The sequence below is a fragment of the Seriola dumerili genome, unplaced genomic scaffold (genome assembly GCF_002260705.1).
Source record: "Seriola dumerili isolate Sdu_G_001 unplaced genomic scaffold, Sdu_1.0 BDQW01000052.1, whole genome shotgun sequence".
NCBI lineage: Eukaryota > Metazoa > Chordata > Actinopteri > Carangiformes > Carangidae > Seriola > Seriola dumerili.
Genome location: NW_019174307.1, coordinates 19636927 through 19652837, shown reverse-complemented (window position 1 = coordinate 19652837; position 15911 = coordinate 19636927). Strand labels below are relative to the sequence as shown.

Sequence of the window (15911 nt, the reverse complement as noted above, 5' to 3'; positions counted from 1 at the left end):
AAACAAGAAATCTGAAGACATCACCTTGGGCTCTGGGAGATTGTGATTGCCATTAATCAAAATTAATCAATCTAATCAACTGATTGTGACAAAGAGATCAACATTAGCTGCAGCCTTTATATAAAATATTACATATTATTCTGGCCTGCGTTTACCCTGAGCGTTTGCCTTTACAGCATCACCTCTGGTTGTGTTTCTTCAAACCAGCTGCACAGGCACAGTCTTTATTGCTGGAAGTCGACCAGCTCCATAGAAAGTGTGGAGAGTGAATTTTTTTGAAACTGGTGATATGGAAAAGTATTAGAAAACAAATGTACCTATTATTTAGGTACAAGGTTTAAAAAGAACTATCACAATCTCAGCAACCAAAGCTATAACTCAGGATATTTGGCTGGTTGTTGGCTTTCAGTCCATCTATGAAAGACGAGCTGAAGAGCCAAGCACGGGAACAAAAACGCTGTTCAAACCAGTCTAATAAACGGATATTACTCCAAACAAAAATGCAGATTGAGCCAAACAACCTACCTCCACTCCGGCTCACACACTCAGGATATTACAGGGCAGACTCAGACAGGCATACAGACGTGTAACAAGATCAAGTGATTATTTCTCAATCATTGCGGCATCACTGAGGCTGTGTGACATTTATTTGCAAGTACTTTGCATCAGCCGAACCCGTGCGTCTCATCTCACCAGGCCGACTGGGGCAGACACGACATGACATTTTCACTGTTATTACAGCCAGTCGATAAGCGGGAGCGTGATGGGCGGCTGTGGCCTGGACTCACAAGTCCACAAAGGGGAAGCTGTGGGTGGGGGGGTGGGGGTTTGGCTTTTCATATTGACGCTTGTGACATTTTGGCAGCTTGTTGTACAAATGTAAACAGCTGTATCATCCACACCTGTTTCCCTGCTGTTGAAAAACTTTAGATCAGGATTTACTTGGTCTAATGTCCACGTGTCCACATACTTTTGGTCACATAATGTGGCTTGTTGAGGGGGCCCAAAGTTTTGTGTTTATCTGGGGTTCAATAACGCTTCTTCAGTTTTGTGCATTTATTTTACACGCAAGATATTTTATAGCTGCTCCATCTCATCTACGTCGCTACCAATAAACACAACTGACAGAGAAAAGTTAACTATTCCATTTCATGTGGAGGTGTGAATCCTCGCAGGACTCTTGGAAAGGAATAAATCAACATAATTTCCAACATCATCCACAAAGAAGATTCAGCCCAAAAGTATTGTCTCCAAGAACTCATGAAAGTAACTTTCTTCTTGCAAAGCGATTGAAAGGCTTGCACACATGATCAAAAAATAAAAGTCATTAAAGGTTGGATTCATTATTTATATTTTTGGAATCAATTCCTGAAAACCAAACTTCTTAAATTTGGCATTTACCAAGTGAGACTGTACCCCCCCTTTTTTTTGCTATGTAGGTATGCAGGTATGCACATAAGCATGTTGGTATATGTGTTTCAGTAATTTATTTATTTTGTTATTTTAATTCATCATTATTGTTTTCATCAGTTCATGGGTGAGAGGTTGGGAGGGAAGTTGTTTCAAGGAAAGATATGATCAAAACACTCTGGAAAAGTGATATATAAAGTGTATAATCAATAAGGATAAGTGATACAAAAATAAACACAACTGGCACCAGAACGGTGTAAGAGGAAATACAAGCACTGTAGTTTACCAAGCGAATCTTTGAACCAATCTGAAGATGATGACAACCCAGACTTTGAGCTGGCTGAAGAGAAGATACTGAATCACGCTGTGGTGCTGAAACAGGAGCCAAGATCCGACTGTGGAGCGTTAAGTTATTTAAGAATAGTCTTTTAACTGCAGGAGGCACATTAACTACTGGCTGTAATGCAACTGTAATAAATACGTCTTCATACTGGTGAGTTAATGCTGCCTGACTGCCAAGACATTTACCAACCTTCAAATTTATCACTGCTGCTAGCTACCTCGCTCTGCTGGCTGTCGAGTTCAGCCTGGCTGTCAAAATGGATATGAGTTTGGTTGTTTTTTTGTTAATTTATAAATAAAAAAAAAACAGGAAGCGACTGGTGTTACGTGCTGGTACTGGAAGAAACTAAAGCTCACACGTCTTATCGAGCGCTGCAGCTGCAGGAAGCAACAGATGACAGGCAGCCGGCGTCTCTGCTGACATTTCTGAGTCAGGTCCAGAGGTGAGAGGGCAACTCTGCCAAACTTCAGCATTTAAAGATGAAAGATGCATTCACTGTCAGCCTCTGCACGTCTATAAAAAACACATCACCTGCAGCTCGGTGACACTATCTCCGAAACACAGAGCACCACAACCAAACTTATCTACGATTATTTATAAAGCTGCAACTTCTCTGCTGCCAGTCATTCTGAGAGCGTTTTCATATGGTAAGGGTGTCACTTTGAAACAAGACTGTTCATACGTTCATACAACTATTTTTGCACTGTAAGCTGTTATTACCGAGACAAAAGTCAAACCAAGCTGCTTCTATAGAACAGATGTCTAAAAATAAAAGTGAGTTTACTTTCACGCTGCGCTCGACAGCTCAGCTTTCAGTACATTCATGCTACGCTCGTCGTTTCACATGTAGAAGTCAGCAGGAGGTTTTGATGGCAGGACGTCGCCGCGTGCTGTTTCTACGCCACGAAAAAACTATTTGTCTGTTATTTATTTTGCATTAATCTGCTGCTGTTTAAAGAGTTCAGCAGGAGTTGCGACTGCCTGTAAAGATGATGGGGTCAGTCGGTCAGCCAGCCTGTCAGCCAATCCCTTGAGTCACCGTCAGTCAGCCAGCCAGTTGGTTACTGCTTCAGCCAGGCAGCCAGTCATTTAGCCAGGCAGCCGGCCAACCAATCACTCAGGAGGCCAGCAAACCAGACTGCCGGCCAGCCAGTCCTTCTGTTAATCCACTCATCAGCAGCAGACCATCAGTGAGCCGGCAGTCAATCCAACCAGTCACAAAGCAGGTGAGTCAGGTGACCTGTCAGTCAACCAGTCAGTCAGACATGTAAACTGTGAAAATAAAAGCAGAACCACTCAAGATCTGATGGGAGATGCACAGAAAATCAGCTCGCACAGACACCGGGACCTTCTGTGGTCACCAGAACATCCCGTCGCCCACAAACTGTCAGTCATGTGAACGTTTTTGGAACAAGTCAGCGTAATTACAGATGCCGCGTCCAGACTGAAGGAGGAGAAACACAGCAGAAATGTTCTTACGCATTATCCTCCACGGGGACATGAATAGAAGTTCAAAATTACAGCTAAAAAGAGGGAAAGAGAAGAATCACCTCCGACTGACAGAACATAAGAACGGTTACACTGCTCATGAGAAAACACGGCATCCACATCCAAAAAACATCGACCCGGCATCAAACTGAATCAGCTAGTGAAGGAGAAGAGCGTCATCAATCTCAAATCACTGGAGAGAAAGAACAAAATCACGGACTGAGGAGTGACAGCGGGTTAGCAGTTAGCAGTTAGCAGCAGAAACCTAAAACTCGGCCCAGTAGACACTAAATATCCTCATGTCCTAATAAAAGTTGCCAAGCAGAGAGAAAAGTCACTGCCCTGCCTCTTCTAGCAGGATGGAGGGAGTAACTTTAGGTGCACATTACTTTAAATTTGTCCACAGAGGAGGTTATTTTCACCCGTGTTTGTCTGGATTACACAAAATGAAGGTGCTGAACTGATTTGCACCAAACTGGGTGGAGGGATGGGTCATAGGTCAGGGAAGAACCTATTCAGTTTTGAGGCAGATCAAGTTAAAACGGGGGGGGGGGATTTTTCATCACTTTCCAATATGTCCCCTTGGGGGAGGTACGAGCTCTACTGAGTGTCATTCTAGATTCTAGATTAGATTTCATTCTAGATCTGTATTCAACATTTTTCAAAAAAAGACCTCAATCAGGAATCATTATCTGATCACAGCTGAAGAAACATTATGATAAGAATCTGACTACTACTGAACAATTAATCTTTTGGACTAAAAATGTAAGAAAATGGTGGAAAATGCTCATCACAACTTGATAAAACCCAAAGTGACTCAATTTATATGATATAAAGGAAAAAAAACAACAAAACATCTGAGGATCTGGAACCTGAGAATGTCTGGCCTTTAGAAAAAAGTGTCCAAACAATTAGTTCAAAATTGTTGTTTATTAAAGTTCTGTCCGATGACTAATCAAACCTTTTTCAAGAAGAACGGGGGCCCAGCAGTCGTTGCCATTTTCAGTACCTGACAGTTTTTCTATACTGAGCTCTAGCAGCCAGTTTAGACCTCAGTCTGTCAGAAAGCATCATTTAAATTCAACAGAGACAACACAGAAATACACACACACACACACACACACACACACACACACACACACACACACACACACACACACACACACAGACTGATGTGTGTGTGTGTGAGATAGACGGACAGAAAATGACCTGGAGGTCAGGATACAGCTGCTTGGACAAGGAGACAGTGACATCATCCTCTCTCTCTCTCTCTCTCTCTCTCTCTCTTTTATATGATCACTATGTCTCTTTCTCTCCATCTTGTTTTGTTCACTGTTCATTTATTTTGGTCACTCTCTGTCCCTTTCGTCCTTGCAGCATCACTTTCCATTACTGTCTCATATAACGACTTTAGTCCCATGTCCATGTGTCCCATCGCTACGACACCTCACCTCTCTCTCTCTCTCTCTCTCTCTCCCTCTCTCTCTCTCTCTCTCCCTCACTCTCTCTGTCTCACTTTCCCTGAACTATATATTCACAGTCAGTCGTTCAAAACAAGGCGTCCTGAAGCTACTCATTATCATTCCTGGGCATGAAATGGTGGGGAGACTCGGTGGCGGCCATATTGCTGCTGAAGTATTACAGCACACAATGTGAGAGGAGCAAAATGGAAGCATAATGGAAAACGGGAGCCGAGTGGGAGGGAGACTTTGGCTTTGATGGAGGCCAAGAGAGGTCGACACATCTCTAACAGGCAACCAGGAACCTGGAGGGGACTTGATCCATTGATTATTTTAAACACTCACTGTGATCCTGTCATATCTGAAGAAGCCTCGTGGGTCTAAACGTTCGCTACTTCTGCCAAGTTATTTTGCTGATCATTGAATAGGCCAAAATCCACAGTCCTCGTTCTTTGCAAAAAATAAATTCTGAATTTCAGCTGAAGCTAATATGAGGCTTCAGCTGTCTGAATTAGACAAATCAAAGCAGGTATTTTACAAAGTCAGGGGATATTCCCTCTTTTTATTTTCCCTCCACTGCGCCTCAGTGAGAAAACACAAAGAGAGAATTTCATACTGTAACTTAGACACAGCCCCACCTGATTTCTCTAACTTCTAACTGCTGAAGCTTTGCACAGTAGAGGACTGTGGACTTTGTTCCCCATCATTTACACTCAGATCATTTACATTTGCAGACAGTATGGACAGGAGAAAGACCATATGCCAAGCCCCTCTTTTCTAAATTTTGTGCCGATCCATCTTGAAAACGTATAAATATTCTTGATATTTCACAGCTTCAGTGAAAACTCTGACACTGGAATTGGCCTGAAAAGTCATTAGATTCATTCTCCGGAGACCGTCCGACAGAGATGTTTCAACTCTATTATCCACCAACTCAGCGGCGATGCAAACTCTTCCACGCTGCAGCTGGTGAGGCTTAGGAAGAGTTACAAACATCACAATCCCATGCCTTCAACACCTTCCTACTTTTCACTTTCACACCTCTGAAGGGACGGGGAGGGGAGGGGAGGGTGGGAGGTGAGAGAGACGGACAGACCGAGATAGAGTCGACTTGCTTTAATGCGTCTAGTTTGTTTCATGTGCGAAATTCACAGAAAGTGATTCAGCAAGCTACAAATTATAACGACAAAAGCGATTTATTCCCCCGCGGGAAGCAAAAAGTTGAGATAAAGATGCTCGCTGTGGAGTTTTTCGACTCATCAAGATTGATTTTTTTTTCCCAACTGAATCCTACTGGATTACATCAAGTCAACAGCGGCAGTGAGAGATGCAGAGCTGCTGCAGCTTCTCTCTCTCTCTCGCTCTCTCTCTCTCTCTCTCTACCTCCACCTCTCTTTCCGTCCATCCTTTTCCTTCCGATTTCCTGTTGGGATAAAGATGACTTCATCCTTTCTGTCTATTCTTTCACACCCACTCACTTCTCAAAGAAAACAGAGGTGGTGACTAAAAGAGAAAGAAAAAGGAAGAGAAGACGGGAAAACACAGGGGAGAATGTGGGTGAATACCACAACAACAAAAAGAAAGAAAAAAAAAAAAAGAGTGTGGACTGAAGGGAGAAGATAGATGGATGGGAGAGACGAGAGGTAGCGAAATGAGAAAGAGAGAAGCACGCGAGCAGTAATAGACCCTCCCATAATCCCACTGCACTTCAGCTGAACCTTCACAGAGGAGGAAAGAGGGGAAAAAAAACTCCCTCGCGGATTTCTCCTCCAATCTAAGTTCCCTCTCTCGCCGTCTAAGGTTTCACTCGCTCGATCCCTGACTTTCCTTTTTCTCCTCTTACAACACATTAAAGAGAAAATCATACACTTAGAGAAGTTCACAAGCGTTCCCTATAGGAAAATAAGAAACTCTGATATACTGTCGACAAGCCGCGCTGCTTGATGATGCACAAACAGCCAACCGCACAAACGATAACAGTGCTATTTATCATCAATCATATGGTTGTCCTTCAGGAGCTGACTTCCTGACAGCGGGTTGAGTTAGATCAACACATCAACTGCAATTTTTTTTTTTGGTGTCAGAAGTTGGACAGAAAGATGGAAGAAGTGAGCGCTCCTTTAGAAACACTTTAAAAGGTGGTTTATAGGTATTTTAGTTTAAAACATTCACAAATGAACTGAAATTATCAACTGCATGTGAAGAAATAACAGTTTTGACGTTATACCAAAGACGTCTATGAGTTTTGTTGCAGGGATAATCTAAAGGAGTTAGCATGCTAGGCAGCTAGCTCCGGCCTGTCCCGACCTGTAACAGCACTTTGTTCCTCAGGAAACGATAGTGAGATCCAACATGAGAGGATGAAGAAGTAGCGCTGCCTCTCATCAGTGAATAAAATGGCAGAAGCAAAAATGGCTGAGGCTCTTGGGAAGCGACCATTATCAGAAAATAAAAGCAGTGATAGAAATAGAGAATTGATGAGTAAACCAATGAATTTGTATTGTAACATTAAGTAAACGGCCGTTAATGCTAACGTTGGCTATGCAGCAACAGCAAATTCTTACATACAGCACCTTTAAGTGTTGATATAAAAAAAATGTAAAAGATGAAAAACACCACAAACGTTTATCACCCGAAGCATCACCCAATAAAGCTTAAAGAGGGACAACGCTTTCAGTCTCACATACCAGCAATTAGACCCATCCCCTGCAACAGGCCCCTGCAGTGAGGCACTCAGCTGGAACCAAGACAAAGAACTGAAGTTGGAATTACGTTTTTTGCAAAGATACATGTAAACATCTCTGTGAACCTACACAGAGAAGGGTGTTCAGGGTAACTGTAGGTCAAACACATCCACAGTGCAACATGAGATGGTTTTAATTTATTAATTTAGATTAATCTTCTATCATTCCATAAAACACGAGAGTAGATATTCAATTTACTATAATGCAGGACAATAAAAAGCAACAAGTTCTCAAATTTGAGAAGCTGAAACATGCAAATATTTGCAAAAATGACTTAAAGTATCATCAAAGTAAATTTTTTGTTGACTAACTGAATAATCATTTCACCTTTATATAAACAGAAAAGCCTGTCAAGTGTCTCCAGCTCCTGCATGTTCACCTATATTCAGCCTGAAGACGTATTTTAGTCTTAACACATCACACATGCTGTTGTTTTTATTTTGCAAAAGACACAGTGCTGATACACAAGATGCACATTTGTGACAGTAATTTTAACACTGAATTGATTTATATCACAACATGTATATTTAATGCTGCCTGACACGATGAAATGTTTTCTACACGGCCCTGCCCTTGTATTTCGCTCCTTGTCCACTTGCTCTGTCCTCCTCAGTGTCTGTCTCCACCCCCCCCTCCCCACCCCTCCTCTCTGCTGCTCTGTATATGGAACAGGAAGTGGTATGTGGGTCAGAGCACATATGCCGAGAAGTGCACAAGGAGCCGACAGTGGACATGCACGCACACACAAACACACACACACACACACAACCACACACACGGGAAAGAAGATGTATAGCTGTGTTGTTTTGCATCTATGACATGTGAGTGTATGAAAGGCTCTTGTGGAAAGATTCAGAGGTCTCTCACACACACACACAAATAAATGTTGCATGAGATTAGTGTGTGTGTGTGTGTGTGTGTGTGTGTGTGTATGTGCATGTGAAAATCTCAAGCTTTTCCACTGCAAACAACTTCCTCTTCTCAACCGTCATTCTTGGCAAACATCCAGACAAACTGAATGTTTATTTTAGAAAACGGCTGAACTGTGTGGTAAAGGACCACTCTAAATTTTTTTGAAGGAGAAGGAAGAAAAAAAAAAAAAATTAACCGTCATGTCTTGAATATCCCCTACATGTGTATTTCTCTTCAGGGGTTGAGCTCGAATGAATACACAAACACATTCCCATCAAATGCTCCTGATCCTTCTTCATGTCCTGTCTCTAATCTCCACAGTTGGAGATGGAGATTTGTGCCTGCAGGTCACAGTAAGAGGTACACTCCTAAACCCTGAGTATTTTCAACAGGACTGGTAGACTCACTAATCACCATCACAGATGGTTCAGCAGTAACAATATTATTGAATTTCCTTGTATTTGGGATCATAGTTTTTCTGTATTATATTCAGTAGAGGTGGAGAAGCCCTTTAAAAAAGCATTTAACAATTCTTTGACATTAAAACTTCCTACTAAACCCCACGTTGTTTACATTTACTCAGCATTAGAAGGGAAATGATGGATTACATGACTAATCAATACTCATTGTTACATAAAAGGCTACAATCTGTCCGACATCATCATCATCATCATCATCATCGTCGTCACGACAACCTCCCAGCAGACAGTTCTTTCCTTTCCTCCTATTGTCCTGCTGGATAAATTCACAGGGATTGCAACACTGAGGATGAGCATGGAATAACATTACTAATAAGGGTGAGGTTTGTTGATGTGGTTTGGCTTGACCACTAAATAATTTCAATCATTTTAAGGTGAGTCAGTTAAGCAAAAACAAGGTGTCAGTGCTGGGGAAATCGAGTGTGTAACATGCTTTTCATGTAGCATCTCTACTTGAGATACAAAATGTTGATGGTTTATCAATGCACCGCTTCACAGGTCCCACAATGAGTGAGGAGGGTCATGAGATGATTAAATGGATAAGTCAGGACAACATATTTCTGTTAAAAAATTAGATTTACATCATTTTTACTTGTGAAATACTGGATTCTTTCACCTCTTCAGGTCTCTGAAAATCATTCAGATGAAACAGTGTGAAAGGTAAAATAGTTTTAACAAAAAATTGTCAGTGCAGCACTGAATTAACAATCGATTTTGTAAATATCAAATGAATCAATTTGTACCGTGCACCATATATATGTAAATATTACAAAGCATGTCCTTATTAGAAGGAGCACAACATGCAACTTAGTTAAACTAGTTCAACTGCTCATAATTCATATCTACACCAAGGACATGAGGAGTCACAAGTAGGTCTCGCTTCAAGGCTGAGAAACCACTGCCCTGATCTATGAGAAACCTTTAAGATATGTATCAAGACTATTTAATGATGATGGATTTGAACATTTAACATACTAAAACATTTCAACTAAAACATTTAACACCCTAAAAACACAGCTTAAGGTAAATTATCAGGGGTTTTATAGATGCTGTTAGACAGCACAATCCTCTTCAGTGGTTCACCCAGATTAAAGGATTTCATGCCTTGATGATACACTCGTTCCTCTTTAAGGCGTCTGGGCAGGAAATGGTCAAGTGGCCTCAAGTATGTGTTTGCGAATACTTTTCTCATTCTCTCATTTCGTTATTCATTCAATGATGAGTAACACCAAAGGAAGGGGGGAAAAAAAAAAACAAAACAAAACAAAAGGCGCCAAATATTATTATCAGTGTAGTGAGATTCAGTTTAACTGTATTAGACTACCAGGACGTTTGTGCATGTATACACATCCAAGAAAAACAGGCTCCGATTACACAGGCAGACACAGCCCTCTGGGTCCTTCCTCGACTTTGTGGAAGCTGGCCAGCATGCACCCGTGGGCTTCAATACACACACACACAGACACCAATGTTCAATCTTTAAGACTATTGCCTAAACTGCCCTGGGGAAATTGGAAATCAGTTGAGCTTTAAAACACAAACTCAGCTTTATCCAATAAACTAAGAAGGATGGAAGCTGTGTGATTACAAGTCTGAGCGTTATGACTATTTTTGGAGAGAAAACATTGACATAAGGGTGTAGAGCAGAGAGAGGAAGGGGAGTCGGGGAAACTGTTTGTTTTGGTGTTAACTGTTAAACTGAACATCTGAATAAAGAATTAGTTCTGATTTATTCTGTCAGATGTAATGAATCTAAATTTGGGATCAATTCCAAATCTGCAAAAGCTGTATTCTGTGGCTGCTGTGCTGAGGCTGGTAACTGCTGCAGTCTCACTTCATGCATTTTTCATGCATCTATGTTACTACTGTCTACAATCCTCTCTTCAAAGCGGAGATATTTTAATATAGCTGTGTGAAACTGTGACATCTCTCACACAACAAGAGTCAATGTTTGTTTCATCCAACACTACACATGATAGAAAAGAGGAAAAAAAATCAGATTTCAGATTTTTTTTTTACAGAATTCAACAAGTGCAGCTGCAGTTTAAGATGAGACTTCTGTTTCCATCCACCTCGGTGCAACAATAAAAGGAAAATGCGACAAAGTGCATTGGAAAAAGGACGCAGGAATTAAATCTTTCCATACATGAAAGATGTGACTTCAACGTCTGAAGCTGCGGCTCCAGTGAAGATAAAAGAAATAGTGGCAGATGAAAACATTAGATTTGTGTGGAGTGATGAAGAAACTGTTACGTACACAAATGAATGCATGAAACAAAAGCCATAATTCCTATGTTTTCTACATTTCCACCATCTTGAGGTTTGGCTGGCGCTCTGTTAATTACATCGTCTTGTTGCGCCTTCTTCCTCTTTTATCAAAGTTTATCAACCCCTTCATATTCACACAACAGTATTCAATGGATGGGTGGAAAATTCTGTTATAATTGATACTAAATTTAGATGGAAACTTGACCAATAGCAACAAATATTAAAAGTACACATCTGTGTTTACTGACCTCGGTGACGTCCATGACCTTGATGGCCGCCAGTTGTCCCGTCTTGACATGTCGACCCTGGAGAAAAACAGAAGAGAGAGAGACATGAGGACGAGGTAAACCTGTAATTTCTTTCCACCATGCAGCACACACATCATCATGACCATTTACCAATCTGTGTCTCTATTGTTCAGATATGAATAGCTCAGTTATAGGACAATCTAGAGCAACAATATGACAATAATGACGGTACTTTTCTTTTAGTTTTGCAGAAAGAAGCCAGAAAGTGACCGATGTCATGGCTGTGCAAATTGTTGGTGAGAATCAAAAAGCTTTCCAGGCGTCACGGGCTGAGTAAACATACAGGCCGATGCAGATGGTCATAAAAACAAAAACCAGATTCATAACAACCAATTTTCCTCCACAATAGTGTGGAGAATCATGGGCGATGCTCCAAACCTTCAGCATTCCTTAACAGACTCGGGTGTTTTCAGCGTGGGCAAGGAATTAAAACATAACTCTCTCCTCTTTTTCAGGGAGCGTTCAAAAATACAAAATTAATGAGAAAGATTTCAAGTTAGACTTAAAAATGAAAACACCATCCAGGAGGATTTAATGTGCCTCCATAGGTAGATGTAGATGCGTACGTAGAGTACGGTAACGCCTGTTGAACACAGCAGCACAGACCCTGCTGTTGAAGCCTGTTCTCACTCTACAACTTGACCAGAATGGCTCAGTTGCCTCTGTGGGCTAACAATGCTATCTCAAATGTTTTCACAGACGGAAAACTGGAGAGGGAAGACAAACACACAGGGAGAGTGAACGTCTGTGCAAACCCACACAAGTCTGCATCATGTGTTGCAGCCTGTGTGTGTGTGTGTGTGTGTGTGTGTGTGTGTGTGTGTGTGTGTGTGTGTGTGTGTGTCTGAACTGCCACATGATCAGGTTTCCTTTGTGTGAAACGGGACAGCGACACCTGAGCCACTGGCCCCTGTTCCTGAATGAGTTGGCGCAGTCCACAGTTTGAGTGATGACGGATTAGCCCATTTTGGTTTAAGCCACGGGGGACAAGTGTGTATATATATATGTGTGTGTGTGTGAGTCTGTGTGTATGTGTGTGTGTGTGTGTCTGTGTGTATGTGTGTGTGTGTGTGTCTGTGTGTATGTGTGTGTGTGTGTGTCTGTGTGTATGTGTGTGTGTGTGTGTCTGTGTGTATGTGTGTGTGTGTGTGTCTGTGTGTATGTGTGTGTGTGTGTGTCTCTGTGTGTGTGTGTGTGTGTGTGTGTGTGTGGAGATGGGGTTGGCAAAAAGGTCAAGGCTGATTGAGAGAGCGAACTGCAAAGATGACAAGGAAGCAAATCTCTGCTGGTGCCCGACTGTGGGAACTACAGTGTGGGAATGGAAAGGTGAAGGAGGACAAAACTGTCAGCTGTCCAAAAAGAAAAAAAAAAAAGAAGTAAGCATGAGACAAAACTCACGACGTAAGAAGCAAACAGAGAATTAAAGACGCGGTAAAGATGCTGGGAGAGGACACAACTTTTTTTATTCTGTTTTGTTGATATCTAAATGGCGCAGCAGTGTGCAAGGGGAGACGAGTGTAGACACTGAGTAAATTTGAGGACTGGCAATTACAAATTAAAGTGGAGGTGGGCTGCTGCCGAACGTTATCAGCCACAAAACACAAAGGGGAAACGGTGACGAAGCGAAGGGGCGAGGAAGGGAAAGACAAACAGAGCCGTTTGCAGTGCAGACAGGAGACTGAAAATAACGAGGGCCATTAACAGGATATTTAAATTAGAAAAAGTTATTTTAAAAAACTAGAAAAGATAAAGGTGTATTACAGCGACAAAATATGTATTTATGAGTGAGCAGTGAAGGCAATTGTTCCAAAGAGACACGTTTTTTTACTAGCAATTCATTTACAACCACAAAAAGCCCAACTCCACTGGGGAAATGTTTCTGTGGTAATGTGCGAGTCTGACGATGTTTAAAATGCAAAAGGGCAATTCACTCAGTGGCATTTCATCAAATCTGCTTATTGAGATCAAATCCTTTCAAGACATTTGTTGAATTTATTATGATTTAGTTTAGTTTTTAAACTATTTTAAGACACAAAAACTCTAAAACTCAACAACTCACAAACAAACTTCCACCAATGAACAGCTTTTACATAAACACTTAATAATCAGACGGCTGCATGTAATGTGAAAGGGTTTAATCACTGAATTACCACCAGCTCTGCACTTCGAGTGTGTTTTGTTTTTTTATTGCTTTGGTTTCACATTAAGGCTTCTCATCAAATGAATTTACAACAGCAGCTGTTTTTAGCATGAAAAAAATCCGCCAGTAAAAACCAACTGCATTCTACCTCTCCAGCACCGTAACAGCAGACCGGCAAAGTTGGTAACTAGTCGGTAAAAACAGAGGAGCATCTGAAAAGGAGAGTGAACGCTGGACATACGTTCATCGTTCTTCTCGCCCGCTGACGTGGAAAAAGGCAAGAGTTGGTAAACCTGTTAGCCGCAGCAGCCTCATAAGCTGATAATATGTCAGGGCTAAAGTGTTTGTTATGGAGCTCCTCTCCCAAAACCCAGTAAAGAAACCACTAACTGAACTTTTTATTCTTTTGAAGAAGAAGAAAAGGTGAATGTGTTTTACAGACTTCAACAACTTGGGTAAAAAAAAATCCAGAATTAAATCAAAGCATTAGCCAAAGTCCTAAAAACTCAGTTGTTCATCCTTGAACTATGGACTGTTACGTGGACAATGTGATGTGTGTGTGTGTGTGTGTGTGTGTGTGTGTGTGTGTGTGTGTGCGTGCGTGCTAAGTGTGTGTGTGTGTGTGTGTGCGTGCTAAGTGTGTGGTGTCTCAGTGCTTTTCAGCCACAGCAGGCCGACCTCCATCAGCCTCCATTAAACTCCAGCATCCATCTTATTCTAGCGCCGCTGAGTCATCCGTTTCTAACTCACGACACACACACGCACAGAAGGTATTTCTGATGTACTAATGCACACAGAAAACACACACACACCCACACAAGCACAAATGAATTACCCTCGCCACACACACACAAAAAGTATATGAATCACAAGATTTCCCCTGGCTGACTGTGTACTCAGTCTGACCTCAACATCTCTATTCCACAATTTGCATTTCTTTTTCTCCAGTGACGAAAAGGCTTGTTTAACAATTTGCTGCCCTGAGAGAAGAAGAAGCAGCAGCGTGTGTGTGTGTGTGTGTGTGTGTGTGTGTGTGTGTGTGTGTGTGTGTGTGTCTGTGTTAGGAGTGAGAGGAGGTTCGGGTGCTGACGATGCAGTTTTGTGAAGGCTTAAGAATGTGTGTCGACTGATTGATCATAATCACACGTTGTCACACACACACACACACACACACTCACACTCTCACACACACACACAGGAGGAATTCTCTCCAGTGCATGCACTTCTACTGTACATCATTTGGCCAACCTGTGGTTTCAGTGTCTGCACACACACACACACACACACAGACACACACACACACCCTGAGGCTAATATACTGTATAGGAGCTGCTGTATGGACACCAGTGACATCATGACAGATGCTGATGAATGAACAGCTTCTCTCTCTCACACACACGCACACACACACACACACACGACTTGTCTCTTTCCTTGTTGAGGTTAGGTTTAATTTCATAAGCGTCCATGAAGTGAATAAAACCACTCATGGCTGACACCCATTATTGTAGGTGTGTGTGTGTGCGTGTGTGTGCGTGTGTGTGTGTGTGTGTGTGTGTGTGTGTGTGTGTAAATGTCTGTCTATGGTTGTGTTGACAGATTTTTGTTTAAAGACAACATTTCTGCTTTGTGAGGACATTTTGATCCTCACACCATCAAAGAGCAGTTTGAGGGTTAAAACTTGGTTTAAGGCTTTAAGGTTAGAGTTAGGTTTAGTTTATGGTTAAGGTTAGACATTTAGTTGTGATGTTTAAGGTTAGCTTAAGGGGCTAGGGAATGCGAAATGAGAAAGACCAATGTGTGTGTGTGTGTGTGTGTGTGTGTGTGTAAAGAAAAAGGTGTGTTCTGACAGGTCGGTCATGGTATTTGACCTTTAATTCATGTAGGGAAATATTTACCACTTTTCCTTTAGTGAAGCTGCTTTTTGAAAGGAAATTATTAACAACACGACGCTGTCTAGATGATGAAAAGTTCTTGTGTATGTGTGAGTGTGTGTGAGTGTGTGAGTGTGTGTGTGTCTCCTCTCCGTGTGTGAGAAAGGTGACCTCAGAACGCAGACTGTAATAATTACAGAATCCCCCCAACCGCCAACACACACACTCTCTCTCACACACACACACACACACACACACACACACACAATGGCTAAAAGATGACATCATCTTCTCCGGTTCCTTTGTTCAGAAACGAGACACAGATATACGCTCACACCTGGTTAATATGGACGTATAAAAGACAGAGGGACAGTCCGTCAGTCCGTCAAAAGAGCAGAACTGAGACAGTGAACGTGGCTTTTTCTCGCTGGAGTTTTGTCCATCATTCCTGTCAGTCACAACGGGATTTTTTTTCTAACCAAGTT

At 41.8% G+C, this 15911-nt stretch overlaps 1 protein-coding gene across 1 annotated transcript in view; it reads right to left on the bottom strand.

Annotated features, from left to right (window-relative positions):
- LOC111218152 (mitogen-activated protein kinase kinase kinase kinase 4-like) overlaps positions 1-15911 on the bottom strand; it is a 108264-nt gene that overhangs the window by 52343 nt on the left and 40010 nt on the right. The window contains exon 3 of the mRNA XM_022740288.1: positions 11353-11409. Coding sequence (XP_022596009.1) covers positions 11353-11409 — 57 coding nt within the window. The remainder of the gene's footprint in view (positions 1-11352; positions 11410-15911) is intronic.